At 48.9% G+C, this 24,343-nt stretch overlaps 1 protein-coding gene across 1 annotated transcript; it reads right to left on the reverse strand.

Moving 5' to 3' along the window:
• Window positions 1–10,573: 10,573 nt before the first annotated feature.
• On the reverse strand, window positions 10,574–16,776 carry BPIFA2 (BPI fold containing family A member 2). Its single transcript, XM_045574635.1, has 3 exons — window positions 16,676–16,776; window positions 15,790–15,895; window positions 10,574–10,833 (listed from the first exon to the last, which is right to left on the reverse strand). The coding sequence occupies exons 2-3, from the start codon at window positions 15,881–15,883 to the stop codon at window positions 10,589–10,591; spliced, it is 339 nt and encodes a 112-aa protein (XP_045430591.1). The 5' UTR covers window positions 15,884–15,895; window positions 16,676–16,776; the 3' UTR covers window positions 10,574–10,588.
• Window positions 16,777–24,343: the final 7,567 nt, after the last annotated feature.

The raw sequence follows: 24,343 nt of genomic DNA on the forward strand, positions 1-24,343 counted from the left end.
CAACACCAGACAGCTCCCACATCCTTTCTGTGCATCAGTTTTTCCGTCTATAATAATAGTCACATTACCTACTTTTGAAAGGCGTTGGAATCCTCAATGCATCCTTGTGATATAAAAACTATCATTAGTCCTTATTTTACAGATGAGGAAACTAAGACTCAAGGTGAAAAAAACCTGTCCAGTGGGACATTTGTTAACGTTGATGAACCTATAACCACATATCACAGTCTCCCAAAGTCCATAATTCACATTAGGTTTCGCTCTTGGTGTTGTACATTCAATGGGTTTGGACAAATGTATAACGATATGAATCTGCCATTTGAGTATCACAGAGAGGAGTTTCTCTGCCCTATAGATCCCCCGTGCTCTGCTTACTCACCCCTCCCTCATCCCTCACTCCTCATCCCTGCAACCACCAATCTTTTCACTGTCTCATAGTTTTGCCTTTTCCAGAATTGTCACATAGTTGGAATCATATAGCATGAAGCCTTTTTTACATTGGCTTCTTTTACTTGGTAATATGCATTTAAAAATATTTTTTTATTGATTTCAGAGAGGAAGGAAGAGGGAGAGATAGAAACATCGATAATAAGAGAGAATCATTGACTGGCTGTCTCCTGCACAACCTCTCTGGGGATGGAGCCCACAACTGAGGCAAGTGCCCTGACGGAGAATCGAACTGTGACCTTCTGGTTCATAGATTGAAACTCAACCACTGAGCCACACCTGCTGGGCAATAATATGCATTCAAGGCTCCTCTCCGTCAGTTCATGACTCAATAGCTCGTTTCCTTTTAGTGCTGAATAATATGCCATTGCCTGCATGGACCACAGTTTATTTACCCATCCACTTATTGAACTGCTCCGAGTTTTGATGATTATGAATAAAGCTGCCACAAAAACCTGTGTGCAGGCTTTTGTGTAGACATTTTCAACTTCCTTGGGCAATATCAATTGCTGGGTCGTGTGGTAACATTATATGGATATTTCCATAGCATTATAATATCCAAATCCACAGGCACTGCTGTCAGTGGCTCCCGTTAGCAGCCATGTCTGCAGGCAGAGAATGAGGTGGGGAGGCAAGCAATGACGGGACCCAAGGGACAAATGTTGACTCTGTCTGCCAGCCTTGGATAGGAACCAAAGAGAATCGCTTTGTCCCCTCTTCTGGAACCAAAGGGGAGGCATTGCTGCCTATTGCTTGCAATGCCCTCGCCTCCCTTCTCTCTTTGACATCCTCTCAATTTCAGCTCAATTGGCACCTTCTCCAGGAAGCCTTCCCTGACTGCCCCTTACCTACAGGCTGGGTCAGAGCCTCTCCTCTGAGTATTTTTCTCAGCACTTTTGTTTGTGTGTGTCTCTTCCTATAGGACCCTGTGGGCCTCTGTGACAGGTGCAGGTCCTGCTTCCTCTCTCCAACCCTTCCCACCGGTATGGCACATCATAGGAACACAATTCCTGCTGCACTGGGTTGGACAGGTACTGCCTCAGTCACTCCAAAACTGCCCAGGGCGGAGCCTGGCTCAGCTAGATATTTAATCACCTTTCTATTTTTTTTTTAAAAGCATTTTCCCCCTTGCTTAAACATTAACACAGAAATGCATCACCCCCACAAACAAACTTTTGTCAAATCTCAGTGTCCCTTTTCTATGTTTTCTCCTAGTTTCAGTTGTTTGCATTATTGTGATTCACCCAGCTATAAAACACAGTATTTCAAAAAATTTTTTTTAAAGAGTGTGCAAAAATAGACTGTTGAGTCTTAGCCAGTTTGGCTCAGTGGATTGAGTGTTGGCTGATGGCCAGGTCAATTCCAATCAAGGGCACATACCTCTGTTGCAAGCTTGATCCCAGCCCTGGTGGGGGACCATTCTCAGGGCTCAATCGATATGTCTCTCTCACATCGATGTTTCCCTCTGTCTCTCCCCCTTCCTTCCACTTGCTCTAAAAAATAATTAATGGAAAAATATCCTTGGGTGAGGATTAACAAACAAAAAATAGACTATTGAGTTGATATAACAACTGACTTCTCTAACATGGGCCTATGGCGCTTCTAGGGCCTAAGGATGTTTATTCTATCCTCCTTCAAGGAGCAAATAAGTGTTGATTTTCTTGCAAACATTTGGTGAAATGTATACACACTCTCCTCTGTAAATAGAAAGAATTAGTTTGGCAAATAATTTAGTGATGTGTTCCTGAGGTCATAAAATGTTCCAAGGCATAAATATGATCCTGAGATTGTCCTGGAGGAGTGTGCGAACATTGGGACGATCCAGCATTTATATAACCGCGTGAAGCATTCAAAAGAGCTTGCATGAGAGTTTGGGGCTCTGGTTCCTAGATGACTTGGGGTCCACTCAGGTTTTGCCTTCCTTCTTCCCATATATTCCCTAGGACAGATGTCCCCTCAACCCCTCAGGGTCCTCCTCTTCCCTGAAGCCTCCTTCATGGGGTGTCACCACCTCCAAGAAGCCCTCAGCCCTCGTTGAGGTTGGGTTGAGTGGGTGAGGAGCTAGTCTGGGAAGTGCCAGGCTCACAATGGGGGAATGCCTCCTCACTTCTTCCCCTTGCCCCCTCCCCCTTCACTGGCCCATCAGTCCTGGTGGGGCGAGTGGCCTTGGCCACACCTATTCTATGTCCTGGCTTGACTAATCTAGGAGCCTTGCATTTGGCCCATCTCTCTGTCTCAAATGTCAAGTATCTGGCCCTAGTTAATAGAAAATAATGACTAGTCTTCTATACACCTTCAATCGCAGGGTGCTAGAGTTTTCCTGTTTACCCACCCACTCAGCTGTTCTGAAAATGGTGTTACCATCAAGAAAAGCTTCACCCATTCATTCACTCCACATGGGTAGTGCCTGTACTGTATCTGATTCTTCCCTGGGCCCGTGGTCAGCAAACTGCGGCTTGCGAGCCACATGCGGCTCTTTGGCCCCTTGAGTGTGGCTCTTCCACAAAATACCACAGCCTGAACGAATTTATGTAGAAGTGGCATTAGAAGAAGTTTAAGTTTAAAAAATGTGGCTCTCAAAAGAAATTTCAATCGTTGTACTGTTGATATTTGACTCTGTTGACTAATGAGTTTGCCGACCACTGCCCTGGGCTCTGGGGCTGCTGTGCAAAGGAAGATTCCTGCCCTCAAGGATCTCACAGGCTCATGGGGCAGACAGATGAATTGAGTAAGAAGCTGAGAACGCCCTAACCGGTTTGGCTCAGTGGATAGAGCATCAGCCTGCGGACTAAGGGTTCCAGGTTCAATTCCAGTCAAGGGCATGTACTTTGGTTGCGGGCACATCCCCAGTGGGGCGTATGCAGGAGGCAGCTGGTCGATGTTTCTCTCTCATCGATGTTTCTAACTCTCTATCCCTCTCCTTTCCTCTCTGTAAAAACATCAATTTTATATATATATATATATATATATATATATATATATATATATATATATATATATATATATATTTTTTTTTTTTAAGAAGAAGGTGAGAACCATGCTAATGAGAACTAACGCATCCTGAACACCCTCTCTAAATGGAATAGTAACAACCAGGGAACTTGGTGAGACCTGTAAGTTGGGAAGCAGTGTTTTTTTTTAGGGAGCATTAAGGAAAGGCCTCCACTTTCCTGGGCAGAGTCTTGCAGCTGAGGAGAATTTAGCCAGCTGGAGCTGGAGAAGGAAAGGCACCCAGGTAGATGGAACAGCGTGGACAAAGGTCTGCCACTGACTAAAACCGGTTACTGCCCAGTCAAATGGGGGCAAGAATGGTGTTTCGGTGTAAGGGTGTGGTGAGGAATTAAAGAGGTCCCCTGTGCCAGAAAAGGCAACCCTCCATGATGGCTGTGGTCTTAGCATACCCAGTGACACTGACTGGACCACGGCCAGGCGCAGCTTGGGGACACTGAGTTCTGGGGCATGAATGGAGGGGCCCTGAGTGGAGAGAGGAGCTGGTCTCCATGGGGCAATGGAACACCACTGGCCTCACCAGGCAGGCATGGCTTTGTGCAGCTTGCCAGGTGGGGGCACACAGGCTCTCAGGGGTGGCGACAGGAGCGATGGGTGAGCTCCAGGGGCTGGAGACTGGGCACTCTCAGGCACTGCTTGAAGAGATCTCAGCTCCAGTGGAGGCCTCGCCCTTCCAGAGACATGGATGGGCAGGCTGGCACGTGGCCCAGGCCTCTGAGCTCCTGAGTCCAGTCAGACCAGGTATCCCCTGATGCTGCACCAGTCCTCTCAGAGTCTCTGACCAGGAATGAAGAAAAGCACCAGGTGGGGTTGTCCTGGGAATGTGACTGTCTCTTTCCACTGCCTACTTACTCTAGAGTAAGTGCTCACTATGTCCCCTTGAATGTGAGTAAGTGATGCAAGGGTCCCACCACTGCCACAGGCTGGCCATGTGACTTTAGGGCAGTTTCTTGCCCTCTGTGCCTCAGTATTCCTATTTGAAAAACAAGAAGTTGGGCTGGATAGTCACAGGTGTCCCTTCCAGTTCTTTTTTTTATTATTATTGATTTCAGAGAGGAAGGGGGAGATAGTGAGAGAGAGATAGAGACAGACCGAAACATCACTGATGAGAGAGAATCACTGATAGGCTGTCTCCTGCATGTCCCCTACTGGGGATTGAGTCCACCACCCAGGCATGTGCCCTTGACCGGAATCAAACCTGGGACCCTTCAGTCCCCAAGCCGACACTCTATCCACTGAGCCAAACCATTGAGGGCCCTTCCAGTTCTTGATCCAAGTCTCTGCTGCCCTAGTTGCACCTCCTCCCCCAAATCCCAAATGGAAGGAATGCAACACGTCACACAGGATGATGCAGAAGGGACCTTTATTGCTGGGGGAGCAGGTGATGAGCATAGACTGCTGTCTCGACTGTGAAGGCAAGGAGTAGCTGAGAGGATTCCTTCTGGCCTCAGGCTTTCAGTCCAGTTGGATGGCGGCAGCATTTTCCCAGGGGGAGCCACTGCAAGGAAACACAGTCAACCAACTGTGGAACGAGACCACGAGGAGTTAGGCCATTGACAGCAAAGGGACCCTAACTGGCACCTGCTCTTCACCACATACTACTGCCCAGGCTCTTTCCCATAATACCTTGCAAGGGCCTAAGGTTTGGGGTCTTTCTCTGGCATCCTTATCCCCCCACTCTGCCCTCCTCTCACCTTAGGAACAGTGGCGGGTGTAAAGAGACTGACCAGAGCCTAGGACTAGGACTGTCAGGGTTCAGGGCTCTGTATATAATCAAGATCATGGATCAGTCTGAGGTCAGGGTCAATCTGTGACTAATTTTAGGGCTTAATCACTGGGGCCAACGCTCAGCATGTGACTAAGATCTAGGCTCAGTCGAGGTATGTGATTAAGGCTTGAGATTTAGAATATGACCAGGATCATGGCTCAGCATGGGACTAAGGTCTAAGACCAAGATCAGCAAGATCAGGACTCAGTCTGCTGCAAGAGAAATAAGGGGACCCAATCCTTGCTTTGGCTTCACCATTGTCCCCTAAGGAGGAGCCTCATCCTCCCTTCGCATGGGCCACAGAGTCTGACTCCTCACCTATTGGGGCTTCACAGCAGTCCTCCTCATCTGCCCTCTTCAGGCAATGAGTGGCACTTCTTGTCCCGGCTGACCATTATCTGGAGGAACAAAATCAATAGGAAGCCTCATACTCCACCAAATAGAAAACAGACCCCAATGACTTCCACTCTTCAGTGGATCCGCCTGACAGGGATGGGACCTCAAGCATGCCCCTCCACCTCTCTGAGCCTCAGTCTGTTCATCTGTAAAATGGGTACAATGACGGTACCACTTCCACAGGGCTGTTGTGAGGATCCAATGAGATGGTGCATGCAGAGCACAGAGGGATTCCCCAAAGAACTGGACCTGTAACTATTTCAAGGAAGGGCTACCTCCAGAACCCTGACACATTCACTTGATCCATTTCTACTGCTCCAGTATCCCCAGCAACCCCAGATATGCCTGGAGATCTAAAAGCTAAAGAAAGCCCCCGGTGGCTAGAGGAGAAACCCCAGCTTCTCATAAGAAGGGAAAGAGGAGGGAACGTGCTGATTCGCAGTATCTGCTGAATGTTAAGCTCTTCGTGCTTTTCCTTTTAATCCACTCACCAACCCTACAATATTTACAATCGTGTTTTCCTGGGAGAAACAGAGGCTGAGAGAGGCAGAGCCGCTTGACCAAGTACCCACAGTTGCTAAGTAGCAGAGCCAGGATTTGAACTCAGACCTGGCCCATGCTCTTCCTCACATCATCCTGCCAGGCAGCCATCTGTGGGTTTTCCAAGGGCTGATAGTAGAGAGAGCTCAGAGGCCCACAGAACTCCTTCCATTCAAGGACCCCTCCAGCCACACTCTCCCAACTTACTTAGGAGTGGGTCCTTCTGCTTCTCCAGGGTCCCCTGACCAGATCTGCCTGTGGGGCTGGCTCAGAGCTGTATGCCTGCCCTGGGAACACCTCTGCTTCCCCAGGGCGTGACTTACCGATGATGTTCTGAATAAACTTCACATCAAAGGAGGAGGCTAAGAGGCGCATCAATGTGCATATCTGAGGGAGCGAGATGGGGGGAGAAGAGGTGGAGAAGGAGATAAAAGGACAGATTCATCATCAACTGGGGGCGAACTGCTGGCCACCCACAAACGGGCTCTTCAGATGCAATCTTAGAACCCCTAGGATTCTAGGGCACTGGAAAGGGAGAGGTCAAAAATCAGAGCACCATAGGATGCTAAGATCCTAGCACCTACTGCCTTCAGTCCCAGAGCCTTAAGAATATAGGGTATTCACCTCCCAGACGCCTGTAATCTTAGAAACCTTAAACTTTGGAACCCTGGAATTTTAGAGTCAAATGGGCCCTGTGAACCCTACAGCAGCGTTTCTCGTGATTTTGTGTGCAGTTCCCTGAGGATCTGATTAAAATGAGAATTCCAATTCTTCAGGCCTGGGGTGGGATCTGAGAGTTGGCGCTTCTAGCAAGAACTGTGCTGCATTCACTTGATCCATTTCTACTGCTCCAGTATCCTGGAGTGGCGAGGCTCCGGCCCCGGGATTTGCCTTTCATTGACCAAGATTCCCAGGCCCTTTCTAGAATCACTAATTCAGAGCCTCTGGAACTTTGGGCAAATGCCACATACAGCTTCGTATGAGGTACAGGGATCCTGCACATGGTACATATGGTTTTGAATGATGTGCAAGTAAAATGCCTATGTTATTGTAGGTCTGCGTTTATTTTTTAAGTTCATTGTGTTATAAGTGATATTAATTTCTATGAATGGCAGGGATGTAAAGTTTTCTTTTAAAAATAAGTGTGTTTAAATTTAAGTAAGTGGAGTTGTGTCGATTAAAGGAACACATTAGCTAAACACACATTATTAGTATGTGGATATGACAAATAGCTCGTTTGGGACCCAGTTAGGCCTCTGCTCTCCTTCCTACACCCCCCAGATTGAGTAAAGAGGGGCAGGGTCCAGCTGACAGCCCAATGAAGCTTGCGCCTCAGAAGGAAGGGGGCCCAGAGAGCAGAGCCAGGCCTGTAAATGTGCTCTGGGCCCCCAGGAGTGGAGGACTCACCTGGTTCTGCACCACGAAGGCCACAGTTTTGCCCAGGAATTCACTTAAACCTCCTGCGAGCTTGTTGGCCAATTCGTTGTTCCTGGAAAAGAAAGAGAACTAATAAAACATGCTCGAGTGAGCAGAGCTGCCAGGTAGCAAGCAGTGGGGAGAGGGTGGGAGATGGCAGAGTACCTTGAAGGCAGGGAAACAAACTCCAGGGACACTAAGGTGCATTTCTAAGCACAGAGACAGCCTCCCTCTATCCAGGGAAATCCTCATTTATAATCCCACTAGAGGCCTGGTGCACGGACTTGTGCACCGGTGGGGTCCCTCTGGGTGGCCTGCGGGGATTGAGCTGAAACCCACGGTCCAAGGCTGCCTGCAGCTCTTCTTCCTGCCATTCCTGCTCATCCTCACTTCACTGTGCCTGCCGCAGGCTCGCACCCAATCAGTCCCTATCAAGAGGCTCGTGCTGCCACAGCAGCGTTTGCCAACAATGAGCCCTATGTCTGGTGCGTTCCCGAAGGGAGTGGCCTGCAGGATCTGGCTGAAACCGGGCCTCCAACATCCCCCGATGGGTTCCGGATTGCAAGATGGCACAAGCCAGGCCGAGGGAACTCACGGGTGCACAACTGGGGCCGAGTAGGGACACGGGAAGTTCGACAGTTGGAAAGGGACCACGGGAGGGCTCCGGAGGCATGTCTGACCTGTCTCGCTCAATCCGGATCTGCCAGACCCCAGCAGCAAGCTAACCATCCGGTCGGAGCATCCGCCCTCTAGTGGTCAGTGCAAATCATAGCGAGCGTTGAGCAGCCTTAGCATATTATGCTTTGATTGGTTGTTTGGTTGTTCTGCCATTAGGTCTATTTGTATATTACCTTTTTTAACATATAGGATGTCTGACCAGGACTCATCCCAATGCCTCATGAGAATCTCATCACAACCCCCTTCATTCAACAAATATAATAGCGCAGCCACCATGTCCAAGGACCAAGCTAGGCTGGGACATAGGATGAGCGAAGTGCAAACAGCTCTTAACCTGGTACCAAACATTAAGCAAGTCTTGCTAAGGCTAGCTCCTTCCCACCTTCAACTCTCAGAGTAACTGTCATCTCCTCAGGGCATCCCCCTCTGAATACTGCCCTAAGGGAGGGCTTTGTATTACGGTTCCCTGATAAGTGTGCTGCTCCGCTCAGGGCTTATGCCTTCTGACATCTTCCTTGAGAGCACTTTATTAAGGGGCTGAATGCTCGCCTCTCTGCCTTTCCCTCAGGACAAAAAGCACCACAAGAGCAGGTCCTTGTCTATTCTCATCAATGAGTTCACCAGAGCTCAGAACACTGCCTGTCCGGCACATGGTAGGTGCTCAATACATTTGTAGCTGAAAGAATGAAGTAAACATACAATTAAATGTATGATGACAACTTGTAATAAGTACTCTGAAGGGTGGGAGCAGGAACTTTTGAGAGGAGGAAACCTGTTTTAGATTCTAAAGAATGAGAGTCGCCGAAACCGGTTTGGCTCAGTGGATAGAGCGTCGGCCTGCAGACTGAAGGGTCCCAGGTTTGATTCCGGGCAAGGGCATGTACATTGGTTGTGGGCACGTCCCCAGTGTGGTGTGTGCAGGAGGCAGCTGATCAATGTTTCTCTCATCGGTGTTTCTAACTCTATCTCTCACCCTTCCTCTCTGTAAAAAATCAATAAAATACATATTAAAAAAAAAGAAGGAGAAGAATGAGAGTTGGTTGAGGTGGGGTGTGGGGAGGGGAAGGTATCAAGGACAGCCCTGCACAGGTCTGGAGGTGGGAAAGAGGCACAGAGCAAAGTCCAGTGAGTTTGCCAGGGGAGAACAAGGAGTGAGTGAAGAGAGATGAGGATGGGGCAGGTCAGGCAGAGCCTAGAGGAGGGTTTGAGATTCCACCCAAAGCAGAAAAGAAAAGCCCTGAGTGGATTTGGAGCAGCAGAGTGGAAAGCCATTCTATAGATTTGGACACTGAGACCCAGCGGGCAAAAGGAATTTCCTGGGGTGGCGGGCAAAGCAGTGTCCAGCAGGGCACAAAGCTCTGAATTTGCATCCTAGCTTTTCCAACTAACATAGGACCTTTGTTTGGTTTTAGGGGGTCTTTAGGCAGCCTGTGCTCAGACCCCCTGGTGGAGGTAAGGTGGTTTGGCCCTTATTCCCTGCCAAAGCCAACCTGCACCAGTCCTCAACTTCCAGAGCATTTCTCCTGCCCCAGCCAAGGCCAGGGCCACCCATTCTCCCTCAACCCTCTTCCAGAGACCAAACCTGCTCTTTCAATCACACAGTTTAAGATGTAGATTTTTGTGGGTTAACAGGGATCAGTGATTTAAGTGGATAGGATTAAGGTCTCAAGATCTCATCTCAGGAATTTTCCAGTGGGTAGAGAACAATTTGGAGACAATCTGAAATCAGAGCCCATGATGAACATTTACTCCTCTTCCTCCTCCCAATCAGAAGCAAGAAGGTAAATACAATTGATGATGATTGAGATAACAATGAAGGGGTAATTCTTCAAGAAGTTATAGCAATCCTAAATATGCATGCCCCTTACAACAGAGCTTCAAAAATCAAGAAGCAAAACTCTGCTGGAGCTGAAAGGTAAAGTAAGCAAATTTATGATTCTAGTTGGAGAGGTCAACACTCCTGCCTCAGTCATCATGGGGAGAACAAGGAGCCACAAAACCAGCATGGATGCTATTATTACTGAGAGCTTAGTATGTGCCAGGCTCTATGCTGAACACTTGTATTTTATCATTTGGTCAGCTCAGCAGCCAATAAGTAGGTGTTATTGTCATCTTCAGTTTACATGTGTATATGAAAACTGAGGCTCCGAGGGGTTTAAGTTGATGGCGAAGTTACAAGTTAGTGACAGAGCTGGTATGTGAACCAAGGCCTGTCTGACTGCAGAGCCTAAACCCTTTTTCACCACATGGTGCCATCTCCCAGGGGTAGGAAGAGGGCTGAAATTAGGGTCTTTCCCTCCTCTGAGAGCCCAGCTCTCTCAAGATGGATGGTACTTACTTGCCCTTGAAGGACATTGAGATGCTGTTTGGGTCGCTGGTGCAATCTGTCATGACCACTCTGCTTTCACCACTCTTGCTATCAGTTTCAATTTCGAGTGTAGCCATGACGTCCAAGGAAGCGTTCAGCTTGACAGTCTGCTTAATGACAGGCCTGCAGACAATAAGATTCACAGTGAGAAGAGGTCTAGAAGACCTTTCACATCGCCCACGTGGTTCCTCCACCTGTATGAACGTTATTCAGGGTATCTATGGATAATGTCATCATTGCCCACATTCTTTATGGGATATAACATATGTGCATTAGAGCTTCTTCTCCTGGTCTCCAAGGTTTGGTTCCTATGAAAATTTTGTATAGCAGCACACTAATAATTAAGATAATAATATTAATTGGTAACATTTATTGAGCACAGATAATGTTAGGCACGTTTAGAAGGTACTTTACCGGGATTAATTCATCTAATTATTACAGCAATACCATAAGGGAAACTACTATTATTATTGCCATTTCAGAATGAGGGAAGAATCGATATATTGTAGAAAGGTTTAGTAACTATCCTAAGATTTCATTGCTAATGACTGATGAATGGACAGTGTACTCAATTTATCAAGAATTTCCCACATCTATTTCTTTTAAAGTAATTAATGTACTTTAACATTATATTTTTCTACCATTTGATTTCATGTATTTGTGGGCTGCAATTAAAAAAAAAGAAACAAACAAAATAGAAACAGACTCATAGAACAGACTGGCTGTCAGAGGGAAGGGGCTGGAGGGTTGGATAAAATAAGTGAAGGGATTAAGAAAAAAAACAAAACACACCCAAAACTCATGGACACAGATAACAGTATGGTGATTACCAGGGAAAGGGGCTGGGGGAGGGGGGTGGAAGGCAGAAGAGGGTAAAGAGAAGATAAATGGTGATGAACTGAGACTAGACTTTGGGTGGTGAGTGTGCCATGCAACGTGCAGATGATGTATTGCAGAATTGTACACTTGAAACCTATATAATTTTACTGGCCAATGTAACCCCAATAAGTTCAATAAAAAATAATTTTTAAAAATAAAATGTTATTTTTCACATATGCCCTTTATTATAAACTATACACTATCATATGCATTTATCTATAATGGTCACTGTTATTTAAAAAGAATCTTGTGAGACAAAATAATGCTAGAGAAAATTTTGCCAAAGAGTTACTAATGTTTGACCTACTTATTTTTGCAAATTTTACTATTTGATAAATGTTATGATTTCAGAAATATATTTAATGGAGGATTCTTTTAAAAGAGACTTGGTTATGGCCAAAGTTTATTAGAACGTTAGGATTTTAGAGCTGGCAAAGCTCCCTTATTTACAGATAGGGAGACTGAGGCCCAAGGCCACTCAGCAGTGTGGAAAAATGCCTGTTTCTAGTTTGGAGAACCATGGCAGCTGCACTGCCTGGCCCAAGTCCCATGTTCCCATGCATACTCACAGGATCAAGGTCACTTCAGCACCGGTGGAGATCCTTAGGAGAACGCCGTTGCCCTCAGGATTTTTTTGGGCATTCATCGCCAAGATGCGGACATTACTGATTTTCAACCTGTGCAACAACCAAAATTCACCCTTGTCACTTCTTGTGACAGCCATTTGCTGAGCACATCTCTATCAGCATCATGCTGAGCATTTGGGCCTCATCAGCCTTGCCTGCTTTGGTCTTTCCCATAGCCCTCCTCAGAGGTTTGATTGCTTCCATGTTATGGCATGGCATACTGAGGGCCAGGCAGCTGCGATTCCTCCCGAGATACCAAGGAAGAGTAATTGCCTGAGTCAGAATTTGAACTCACAACTCTTTAACTCCAGAATTCTCTGTGTGGAGCCGGTGGGTGTGGATTTCAGTTTCCTCTCTCCTGAGGGGTTTGAGAGTTTATTCTCAGCTATAGTTGGGGAGGAAAGTCTTATTCCCTGGAAAAGGGAATCCGGGCACCAGCAAACAGGTGGAGGCGAGAGAGGGGAACCTTCACCCTGACCCTGACATTACACAGTGTGGGAGCGAAAACCCATATGATGCTCAGATTGGTCAGGTGGCCCTGTCTCTAATTTACTCAACCTCTGGTGGGCCTGGCCTTGGACCACGTAGGCTCTATGGGAAGAACAAGTTTTGTTGCCTTTCTACCTTTAACTTTAAATTTACACCCCTCCCCAAAAGACATGTATTTCCACCTACCCTCCCCCCCTTTATTTTTTTGAGCAAAGATCTCCACCAAGAAGCATCAGCTCACCCTGATGCAGGCAATTTTGAAGCAAGTTTACCAAGGGCTTTATTCAACACTTCTGGAATACTCCGTATCGCATCTGGAATATCCTGTATCACTTTTTCGATGGCTTTATAAGTCTCAGATCCTTTGGTTCCAAGGTCCTGTGCAACTTCTAACAAAAAACAAATGCCACTTAGTGTTATGTGCCACTTATGAAGCCGCTATTATGCACCAGCTACTATAATAGATAAGACTGCCTGTGTTATTTCCTTTAATCTTCATGACAACTCAATGAGGTAGATATTGACATTATTTGCATTTTACAGATGAAATAAGAATGGAAAGTTTAAGAAATATGCCTGAAGACATACAGCTCCAGAGCCCCTCTTCCTTCGATGCTGCTTTCATACTAATATATACTCATTTTTTAAAATCAACAAACCAACCAATCAATTGACCAGACAATTGATAATGATTGTACACCTGCTTCTAGTAGAGATTAAGGGGAGGGGGGTGCCTATTGCTGTAAATGAGATGTCTACATAAGTTTGAAAAAGTAGGTCAAAGAAAATGAAAGAATAAACTAAGACATGGAAAACCTAGAATTAAGGAAAAAATATGACTCCGACCCATAAAAGTGACTAATTGGAGTCCCAGGATGAGAGCATTGCAGCAGGACCAGAGAGCAATAATTCACACAGGCACAGGAAGACAAAGTGCCTTAATAGGAGGTCTCTCGAGAAAAGCGGGATTAATAGAATACATGACATGGCAGAAATAGAATGCAGCGTATGAAAAGAGTTAAGGATATATGTGCAAAATATTTCAAGTGGAAAAGAGCAAGGCAATTACTAACTCAAGGAAAAACAAAAGAATATACTGGAGAAGGTATTATATGTAATCATAGTACTTCAACTTGGCTCTGCAATGGACAGTATCTACCCAGTTATAATGATGCAAACAAAGAATGCCAGTCTTGCCGAAACCGGTTTGGCTTAGTGAATAGAGCATCGGTCTGCGGACTGAAAGGTCCCGGGTTCGATTCCAGTCAAGGGCATGTACACTGGTTGCAGGCACATCTCTAGTAGGGGGTGTGCAAGAGGCAGCTGATTGATGATTCTCTCTCATCGATGTTTCTAACTCTCGATCCCTCTCCCTTCCTCTCTGTAAAAAATCAATAAAATATATTTTTTAAAAAAAGAATGCCAATCTAAATAAAACTATGGAGCTAAGGAGACTTAACTTGGGGTGGTGAACACACAACACAGTGTAAAGATGATGTGTTGTGGAACTGTGCACCTGAAACCTGTATAATCCCCATAAATAAATAAAATAAATTTTAAAAAACTATATCTGGTCTTATAATGCACTAGGGGACCTTAACTCAGGCACTCTGTTTTTTTGTTTGTTTGTTTTGTTTTTTGTTTTTTTTAAATATATTTTATTGATTTTTTACAGAAAGGAAGGGAGAGAAATAGAGAGCTAGAAACGTCAATGAAACATCGACCAGCTGCCTCTTGCACACCCCCTACTGGGGATGTGCCCGCAACCAACGTACATGCCCCCGACCGGAATCGAACCTGGGGCCTTCCAGTCCGCAGACCAATGCTCTACCACTGAGCCAAACCGGTTTGGGCTCAGGCACTCTGTTTTTGAGCTTAGTTTTCTCAGCAGTGAAATTAAAGATGGGGTCCCTTCTATATCTTTGAAAATCACCTGACAATATTTGAAAGGCAGCCATGTACAGAAGTTACTAACTTCTATAAAAATGTTTGTCAACGTGTTGTTAATTTTCCGGAAAATAAAAAGAAAGCCAAGTTATTTTAAGAAATCAGAATTAAAAGGAGATTCATAAAAATAGGCATATAGCTACCTATGCTAGGTAGAGTTAATACAAATCAATGAGAAGAGTAAACAACCTACCAGAGTAATATGTGTAGGATATGAACAAAATACTTAAGTTAAAATATATGAAAAGGTTAAAATATGAAAAAAAAAAGAGTGGATTCTTTTATAGAGAACTGTAAAGTAAAACGAGTTACAGTCTTTCATCTTATGAGACTGGCAAGACATTCAAGTTCTCCATACCAGTGCCATCAAGGGAACAGAGTGAAATATCCTTTGAACTTTTAAAATCTCAATTTTAGGAACTTATCCTATGTATATACTAGAGACATGATATAATATGTAAAAGGATATTCACTTAAGCATTGCTTGTTTATAGAAAAATAATAAGTGGCCTGGCCAGAGTGGTTCAGTGGTTGAGTATCAACCTATGAACCAGGAGGTCACGGTTCCATTCCAGGTTAGGACACATGTCTGGGTTGTGGGCTTGATCCCCAGTAGGATACATGCAGGAGGCAGCCAATCAATGATTCTTTCTCCTCATTGATGTTTCTCTCTCTCTCTCTCCCTCTCCATTCCTCTCTGAAATCAATAAGAATTTAAATAAATAAATAAATTCTATATAATAAAAGGGCAATATGCAAATTAACCATCAGTCCATCACAAAGATGGTGGCGCTCATAGCCACAAGATGGTGGTGTCCAGTTCTCTCAGCCCTGCAGGAGTCCCCCAGTCCTGGGGGGTGTAGGAGAGGCCGCTGAGAGCAGACCGCTGAGAGCAGGCAGAAATGCTTGCTTTGTCGCCGCGGCGTTCTGCGCCTGGCTGTGGATGGGCCTGTGGACCACAGAGAGCCTCTTGGCAGCAGGCACAGAGCAGCCAGGCCCCGTAGAGAGCTACTGGCGCACAGATTCCTGCGCAGCGCTACTAGTAAATAAATACATAAATAAGTGAATGAGCCAGAAAGTGGCTAACCACCTTTCCTAGTAAACCACCCATGAAGTGCAGGCCCTGGTGGCAGTCCCTGGAAATGCAGCATAATGTTTAGGAAAGAGGCTCTTACTCTGAATATTCTCAAGTACACCTTGAACAAGAGGTTCTACGTCATCTATACCATGCTTCACTGCTTCGGTAAGTTTCTCCACCACATTCGCTGAGGTCCCAGTGAGCAGGCCACACAGGAGAACAAATTTCCAAAGCTGAAACATCTTGTGCTGACATTCATAGGAGAAACAGGAGTGAGAATTACCCAGAGGAAGAAGGAGTTCTCAATGAGCACCTCCCCCTCTTCCACTTAACCTTCCTTAAAGACAGAGGTGCCTAGCTCCTGTTTGACAGATGGGCAGCCCAGCTCAGAAAGCTAGGGCACCTTACCCAGAAACACACAGCCAGTGAGTGGATAAGCTGCAATTTGAAAAGTCACACTTGACTACAAATGCATGATCTTGACAAAAAGGTTTTTGCCATATGCTGGCTTCTTTGCCTGGAACATCGGTCCTCTTCTTTCCATTTTCAACCTATTGACTCTCTGGCTTCAGTAAGACAGCGTGTCCGCCACGGGGCCTACTCTAGGCCCCGCTCCAGAGTCTAGGTTAGGGAGCTTCACCCCACCACTTCTTCTGCATCCGTCCTCTGATCGGAGTCCTGGGTGCCAATTTCCTGATGACCTGTCTGCCCCTGTCAGCAGCCTGTAAACGCTTTAGAGGAGGAGCGGTGACATCTCACTGTCGAACCCTCAGCCCCCAGTAAAATCCCTGTAGTCAGGACAGTTCAACGAATAACTCTCTGCTGAATAAAAGTATGAACAAATAAATGGGCACTATGTCATGACCCTGCATCGCCCATCAGTCTGACACGTCTCTGAATATAATTATCTATCTCTTAATTTGCTATATTCAACACATTAGCTAACCCAAGCTGCCTAGAGTCCTCTGTCTCTAGCCCCAAAGCCTTCTGAAGACCACCCTGTGGGGTGTGGTCAGAGGGAAGCCCACCACTCACAGGTTTGGAGGAGGACGATCACGAATCCTTGTTCTCCTGCACGGTCACCTGGGATCCTTCTGGGTGGTGGTGGCCCTTATATTGGTAGCTACAGAAAGGGAGGCTGTACAGGGAAACAAGTCCTGTTTCCGGGGCCATCTGACGAGGCTCCAAAGAAAATAACCCCTGTCTGGGATGAGCAGAGAACCTTCCGGCCCAAAGGTCACCCAGGATGCTGGGATTGACATGAGTGGATATGGGAGGACTTTCTACCAAGACTAAGACCAGGCTCTCAGGGTGTCTCCAGCTGCCAAGACGATGGCCTTTGTGAGTGGGGGTTAAGGTGAAGACTGAGAATGGACAAATCAGAGAATGTGCTGGTGGGGAGAACCTAAAGTGATCATCAGCCTATTTCTGTCATCATTGGGAAACTGAGGCTCAGAAAGGGGAAGTAACCAGCCTGAGGTGACCCAGCAAGTCAGGGACAAAAACGGGACCAGAATTGTGGTCCACAGAAGGTCAGGGTCAGCAACCAGAAAGGCCATTCTACCCAATCCTCTGTGGTTGGGGAGCTTTCGTGGTGGAGCCAGCCTCAGTTCAAATGTTTGCAATGATGGGGGGCTCACTACCTCTTAAGATTGCCTGTTCCATCTAGTTAGAGTTTCTCCTGAGAGTGAACAAAATCTGCCTCCCAGTACCCCTGTGAGTGGGCAACAATGAAGCCCAGGAAGGGTAAGCACCTTGCCTGAGGTGGCACAGCCAGTGCCAGGAGACACACACACCAGCCTCCTCCCTGGAGCACTTGCTCCATCCACTCTACTCTCAATGCAGCAGCAGGGTGTGTCACTCAGCTTAAATCCGAATTCCCACTGTGCCCTACAGGAGCCTGTGTCATCTGGTCACTCTCTCTGCCAAAGTCATCTGCTACCTGTACTTGGTGGCCCCCACATCATCCTTCTCTTCCCGAAGATTCTGGTCTCTTTCTTGCTTTGAGCTGTGCATCCTCTGTTCTCTCTGCCCATGATTCTCCTCTCCAGCTGCAACCAGTTCTTGATGTCACCTCACCAGAACCTCCCTCACTGCCCACATGAGGTAGCTCCTCTTCATTATCCCCAACCTCAGCTTCTTGACTGCTTCTTTCACAGAACATCACCACAATTTTATTTTATTTTTTTAAATCTGTTTTTATTGGTTTTTGAGTGAGATGAAGGGAGAGGGAGAGAGAAACATCAATGAGAGAGGAATGCCCATGGACTGCCTCCTGCAAGCTGCCTACTATCTGGCCATGTGCCCAGACCGGGAATCGAACCTGCGACCTCTTGTTGCATGGGACGATGCTCAACCCACTGAGCTACACCGACCAGGCCACAATTTTATTTTGTTTAAGAACTTGTTCATTGCCCTCAGCAAATGGTTACCACCCTGTGCTTTGAGGCTTTCCTCAAATGTGGGTTTCAAAGGCACTGACCTGTCTCCAGAATGTTCCAAACCTTTCTCTGGGGCATCCTGTAACATTAGGCCCTACCTGGGAAGGTGGCAAGGTCCGCATCACCTGAGATGCGCAGAAATTGGATGAGAGGACTACTGCGCTCTTGTGGGACGCTGCCTGACTGTAAATGGTATTCTAAATTTCCTAGGTCTATTGTTCAAAGACCATTGTCGCATGTTTCTAGTCTTTCCTAACTACGTCTAGCTGCCCCCACATGGGTATCTTTCCGTTGTGTTTCCTCTCTCCTTTTCTCACCCTCCCCACCTCCCAAGACCCCAACTACAGCTGGCTGTCACTGTCACCTCGTGCTAGGTGCTGTTTCTCAGCATGAACCACAGCCAGCTTTTCCCATGACCTTGGCCACCTTGCACTGCAGGGCTCTGAGGTGACAGCGACTTGTCCCCTGGGTGTGGGGCTGGGGCATGGCACAAAGGCAAGAGGGTGAGCAGAGGAGCCTGTTGAGGAGCCATGTTCTCAGGGTCCCGCACCCTCTGCCGCTTCACGGCCCCAGCACGCATGAGGGCGGGACTTTGCCACACCCTTTGAGGACCCCTGTCTGCTAGAGCATTTGGGGGCGCCCAAGTCTGACCTACACTAGGCTACGTCTCCCCAGGTGGAGAGAAGCCATGCCCCCTTCTTCCCGCAGTCCTCCAGATCCTAGTTCCAATAGCGTATGTACAACTCTTAAAGAAGCATGTAGATACCTACACATATGTACTAGTACATGTCTGCACACATACAGCACACATGTGCATACGTGCACATGTGCATGATAGTGCAAGCCAGACTCAGATGAAGATGCATCTTGCTGCCTAAGGGAGCAGAACTTTGCACAGAATCATGGAGACTAGGCTGCCACTCTGCTAAATGAAAGCGCTCACGGCCGGCAAAGGTGGGTTTGGGTCTCCCCAGATTGCTGGCTCTGGTTTTTTCTTGTTCCCCCCACCCCCTTAAAGACTTTAGACACAGTTATCTAAAGACCACTGGAGAACAAAGCCAACACTAAGGAAATGAGAAAATATATCGTTTGTGTGCCCAGACCTAGCTGTGCCTTAAGTCCTATATTCCCCAGCCTTTTCAGTTAAAATACATTTCTCCCTGCACCCTCTTTTTCCATTTTTGCGTAGGCCCTTTATGAATTGGATTCCTGCCGCTGAAACCCACAGCAGTCCTTACGCATTCATTTGAGCATTCACTCTGCCTCCTCCCTCCTGGTGGCTGCTGGGGAGCCACACACTGCATGCGAAAGGTCACAGACATCCAAGCCAGAGGGGCGCTGAGAGCTCGCTAACTAACCTAACTCCTTGTTGGGCAGTCTGAGGAGCCTGTGCCCAGAGAAGGCAGAGGAACCATCCAAGGCCACACAGCAACATCGAACCCCACTTACTTTCCTCTCTTATTGCATATCTTGTCGTTTTGTTGGAATTTTTTTGCTCTAGGTAATGAGCTTTAAAAATGACAGGGGCTTGAGCCCCATCCCTAGATAATTTGGGTCAGGTGTTTGGGGAACCCAAGAGTGGCCTATGTCCAGTGCCTCGGGATTGCTGAGCAGAAATGGGAATGACTGTACTAGATGATGCAAAGGTGTCTTCTACCCTGGTTTCTATGAGCTGTGACTCCCCCTCTCCCCCCACGCCAACCTCTGAACCCCAGCTCAGCCCAGGCACGACCCTCATAACCCTGCGGCTCGCGTGGACAGCACTCTGCAGTGCAGCCTGATGGGCCTGGGGAAGCTCAGAGCCATCGAGCAGACTATTGATAATGGCCATTTATTTGGCACTTGCTATGGACCAGGTGTTTTTTTTTCCCCTTCTACATCTGATTTCATCCCCTCACAACCTTGCGTGGGGTGTTACTGCCCCTCTTGTTCTAATGAGGAGCGTAAGGTTTAAAAGAGAAGGACAACTTGCTCAAGGTCACGCAGGCAGGAAAGGGCAGAGTTGGGAAGGAAACCTAAGTAGTACAATATCTTCGCAGATTGAGAACGGCTGTTCCAGCTCATGCCTCCTGGGGCAGCAGCGAGTCGCATTCGTCTGCTCTTGTTGCTGGGCTCCTGGCAGCTGCTGTGTGTCCCTGGCACTGGGCTGGGTGCTTCAGGTACACTTTCACCAGTTGTCCTCACGTCAATCCTGTGAGGTGGTTTTGGGCCCCATTTGCCAGTTGAGGAAACAGGTTCCGAGAGGGTGGGTGGCTTGCCCAGGCCTCACAAGGACAGAATCTGAGCCTTTGGTTTCCAGGCAGGGAAAGCCCTTCGGCCAACATCACATTGAGGCAGGCTGTCAGGGCAGAACAGACCTTGGGCTTGGATATCCTGTTTCTCCCTCAGCCTCTGCTGTTTGAGTTGGTGGAAACGCCTGGTGCACTGGCCCGTGTCAACCAGGAACCGGCCACAGGAAACTCAGCCTCTTGCCAACAGACACGCTGGCAGAGAGCTCAGGAGCACCCCGTGGCGGTGTCCTCTGCTCCCCCCCCCCCCCCCCCAAGCTCAGCAGGGACCAGGTGGGCCTCTTCTTCTTGTGAACTTGGCCAGGGCCAAGGGTGAGACAGGTCAGGGAGCTAGCTTTCCTCACACAGACCAGGGGTCCCCCATCAGAGCACAGAGCAGGGAGGAGGCGGCAGCCTACGCCCCTACACCTGGGCTGGGACCTGGGGGAACCCAGGCCACCAGAGTCTAGCTGGGTGGCCTTGGGACAGTCGGCAATCCCTCTTCCCTGGCTGCCTGGCATCCAGTCCCACAGATATCCGAGGCCCCTCTTCCTCCAGGCGTGAGGGAGAGACCCGAGGGCTGTCCTGAAATCTCTTTTCCCACCCCAGGAACACAGCCCAGGGAGCTGAGTGTCATGTGGTGACCTGAGACCTGGTGTTGGCCCCAGGCCTCAGTTGCTCCATCGGTAAAATGGGACGAACACACCTGTGCTCGGATCCCAGTGCCAACATGCAAATCATAAGGGTGCCACAGCGACTCTCAGGATGTGGGTCACAGCCTGGCTCTGGGGTGGGGTCCACTCCTCTCTCTCCACCTGTTGTTGACTGTGTGATCTCTAGGAGGCACGCCATCTCACGGACCCTCAGGGTCCTTACCTGTGAAATGGGAAGGGCACCCGGACTTACCTGCCAGGTGTGCTGTGAGGATGAGGTGGGATAATGCGTGTGACAAGGTGAGCACCGGGTAGTCCCTTGATACACGATAACAGGACGGTGATGATTATAATTATTCTTGGTTTCTGGTCACTTCGCTCCTCCCTGCCTCCATGTTCCCATCTAAAAGTGAAGGTGAAATGAGACAGTGCATCCGGTATGCTTGGTGCTCAGTGAAGGCCCACGTGGCAGGTGCATGCCCCTATTGAGCCCACGTTCCCCCTCGGGGGCCAAGTCTGGGAAGTCTTTACTATGATTCATCTCAGGGAGGACTGGATGGACCGCCCCTGAGGCCACTCCTGGGCTTGGAGGGAATGATTGATTGATGATGTCTGCCGGGGTGCAGGACAGGGGTGTGGAGCTCCACCTGTTGCTGGTCCTGGATGTGTGAAGGCCCCAGCGCGGCGGTGGGCACAGCTACGCTGCACGTTCATGGACTGGGGACTCCGATCTGGACTCCCGTCCCGGCTCTGCGAATCGCCTGCTTTGTACTCCGGCCAGACGCTGTTGTCACAGATGAAGGGAGCACATGGAGCAGAAGTTCCCTCCAAGACAGCAGAGCCCGTGGGGCCCTGAGCATCTGGGGCTTCTGGCCGCATCCCCACCAGCCTGAGGGCCCATGCCCTTGCCTCGGCAGGAATCCCACCAGCTCCTGCACATGACCCCTCTCCGAGGCCACGAGGGCTGGGCCCACAGAGCACCGCCCCGCACCCAGCACCCAGCACACACTCAGTACGTTTTTTACTACTGCCTGTGGAAGCATTTTTAATGCACCCACTTTTTTAATCCGTGCATTCTATAAGCCTGGTCTTGGAGACAGGATGTGTGTCCCGATCTTTCCCTGTGATAGCTATGCAACAGCAGGCAAGTGCCCTCACCTGGCTTTTGTGTGTGGGTTTGTTTTTTTTGGTGGGTGTGTTTTTGTTTTGTTTTTTCATAAAACTAGTGACCTGGTGCATGAAACTCATGCACATTAAAAGGAGATTAATTAGAGGAAATAATTTAACATTGCTATTTGAGAATATATAGAGAATAATTTAATATTCTCTATAAAAGAGGTGTCAGAGATTAAAGAAAATTAGTAAAATGTATATGAAAATCTTCCTCCTGTCAGAGTCTGGGGCCCACCATGAGACCCAGAGTCAAGCCCCCACCCACCCACATGCACCTCAAAATCGCTTGAGATCCAGACTTGGCCTGTCCATCCCCCATTGGGCTAGATCTAGACCCGGCCAGTCCCACCCTTGTCAAGCCCTGCTGGGCAGGGGAGATAGCCTCAGGTCCCCTGGCTCAGCTCCAGGATGGGTGTGTGTGGCCTGAGGTCCCCCAGCTCAGACAGGGGGGGTGGGGGGGTTGCCTTGAGGTCCTCCATCAAGCCCTGCTGGGGAGCAGCCTGAGTTCCCCCAACCCAGCACTGGGGGTGCATCTTGAGGTCCCCATCAAGCCTTGCTGGGTGGGGGGCACGGCCTGAGGTCCCCTGTCAAGTCCCACCTGGTGGGGGGCTCAGCCTGAGGTCCCCTAGCCCAGCTCCAGGACAGGAAGCGCACCTTGAGGTCCCCCGTCAAGCCCTGCCAGGCTGGGGGCATGGCCTTAGGTCCCCCGGCCTGGCACTGGGGCGGGGGTTGCGGCCTGAAGTCCCCCAGCCTGACACCAGGGCGGGGGGCACAGCCTGAGGCCCCCTGTCAAGCCCCATGGGGGCGTGGGAGGGTGTAGCCTCAGGTCCCTGCTGATTGCTCGCTCCTTAAGGCTCCTTATGGGAACTTGGCCTCAGCTGCGGTTGCAGCCATCTTTGTGATGGAGTGATGGTCAATTAACATGTTCCCTCTTTATTACCTAGATAGGATGAGAACAGAATGGTTTCTCCCTCAGAAGAGCTGCAGCGGGAATGAAATGAGAATCTGTCAGGTCTGAAGGGTGGCTGAGAGGGTGGGCTTCCCCCTCTGCTGTGTGGCCTTCTCTGCTCTGGGCACCAATGCCAGGCCCAGTGCCCCTCCGGTTTGCCGTTCCAGTGACGAGAGGACGCCAGTCTGCGTCCAGCACAACGCGGGGCTGTGCCAGCGCCCCTCCCCGCCCAAACCCTCCAGAGCAAGGGTGTCGGGGGACCCGGGGAGGGTCCTTGGTGGTGTCCTCCCGGAAGGAGAGCAGGGACGGCTCTGTGCGCCCCGCCCTGCCCCCTCTCCGGGGCAGAGGCCATCTCCCTGAATGGAAGGCATTTGCCTTTCAGGAACAAAGGGCCAGTCATGAGGATCGTGGGATGAATTTCTCATTGAAAATCTCCAGCGAGGCATTAAGCCCTAGCTGTCCGGGGCCTGGGACATATTAATCTCGGCGTGACACCCCAGTGCGACCACTAATCCCCACTTGGCTTCCTGGTCCCGCTGACGCAGCCCTAAGCCCCCAGCTGGCACCTTTTCTCCAACGTGGCTCGGCTCCCTGGTGAGGAAGGCCCTACAGGGTCAGCCTGCCTCCTGAGGCCAGAGAAGGCACAGAGGCGGAGGGACTGGGGGAGGCCCCATCCCATGACAGCCCTGTGGCTGTGCACCCCCATCCCACCCACCACAGGAAATGTCCTCGTTTTACTGGGGGAAGGCTGAACGCGCTGCCACGTGGTGTTTGAAACCAGGGCCAGTACCAGCAACTCATCCACTTTACAACAGGCCCCAGTTTCCAGAACTCGAGCTGCCTACTAGGAATTCTTGGAATTCTTGGAAAATAAGAAAGAGCAAAGTGACAAAGCGTTTCCAACTCCCCGTCATTTTAGGCCTGCTCAGTACCAGTCAATAACGTGGTCATGGCGGGCCAGCGTGGAGGCGTTTCGTTGGACACGCAGCCACGTGGACGTGGCTGCCTTCTTTACCAATTGAGAGGCAGCACACGGTGTGTGTCGACTCTCAGATAATGTTCCGAAAGCCTGGGCTCTGGAACATCGATGGGGTTAGGTAGCTCCTCCAGGCCTCGGCCCCAAGAAAATGAGGGCTGGCTGGGGGACAGGGAGCCTTGTCCCTCCCCACCTCCTCCTCTCCTTTCTCCCCAGCACTTGGCTCACGTTTCCCAGAAAATA

This window comes from Pipistrellus kuhlii, unplaced genomic scaffold (genome assembly GCF_014108245.1).
Source record: "Pipistrellus kuhlii isolate mPipKuh1 unplaced genomic scaffold, mPipKuh1.p scaffold_m20_p_6, whole genome shotgun sequence".
Classification (NCBI taxonomy): domain Eukaryota; kingdom Metazoa; phylum Chordata; class Mammalia; order Chiroptera; family Vespertilionidae; genus Pipistrellus; species Pipistrellus kuhlii.

What these genes read in the sequence shown, in the direction of transcription:
- BPIFA2 (XM_045574635.1), bottom strand. Translation starts at nt 15,883, where the DNA reads ATGTTTCAGCTTTGGAAATTTGTTCTCCTGTGTGGCCTGCTCACTGGG. An exon ending in TACCGAAGCAGTGAAGCATG is followed by an intron (nt 10,834 to 15,789) that starts GTATAGATGACG and finishes CATAGATACCCT; the next exon opens with GAATAACGTTCATACAGGTG.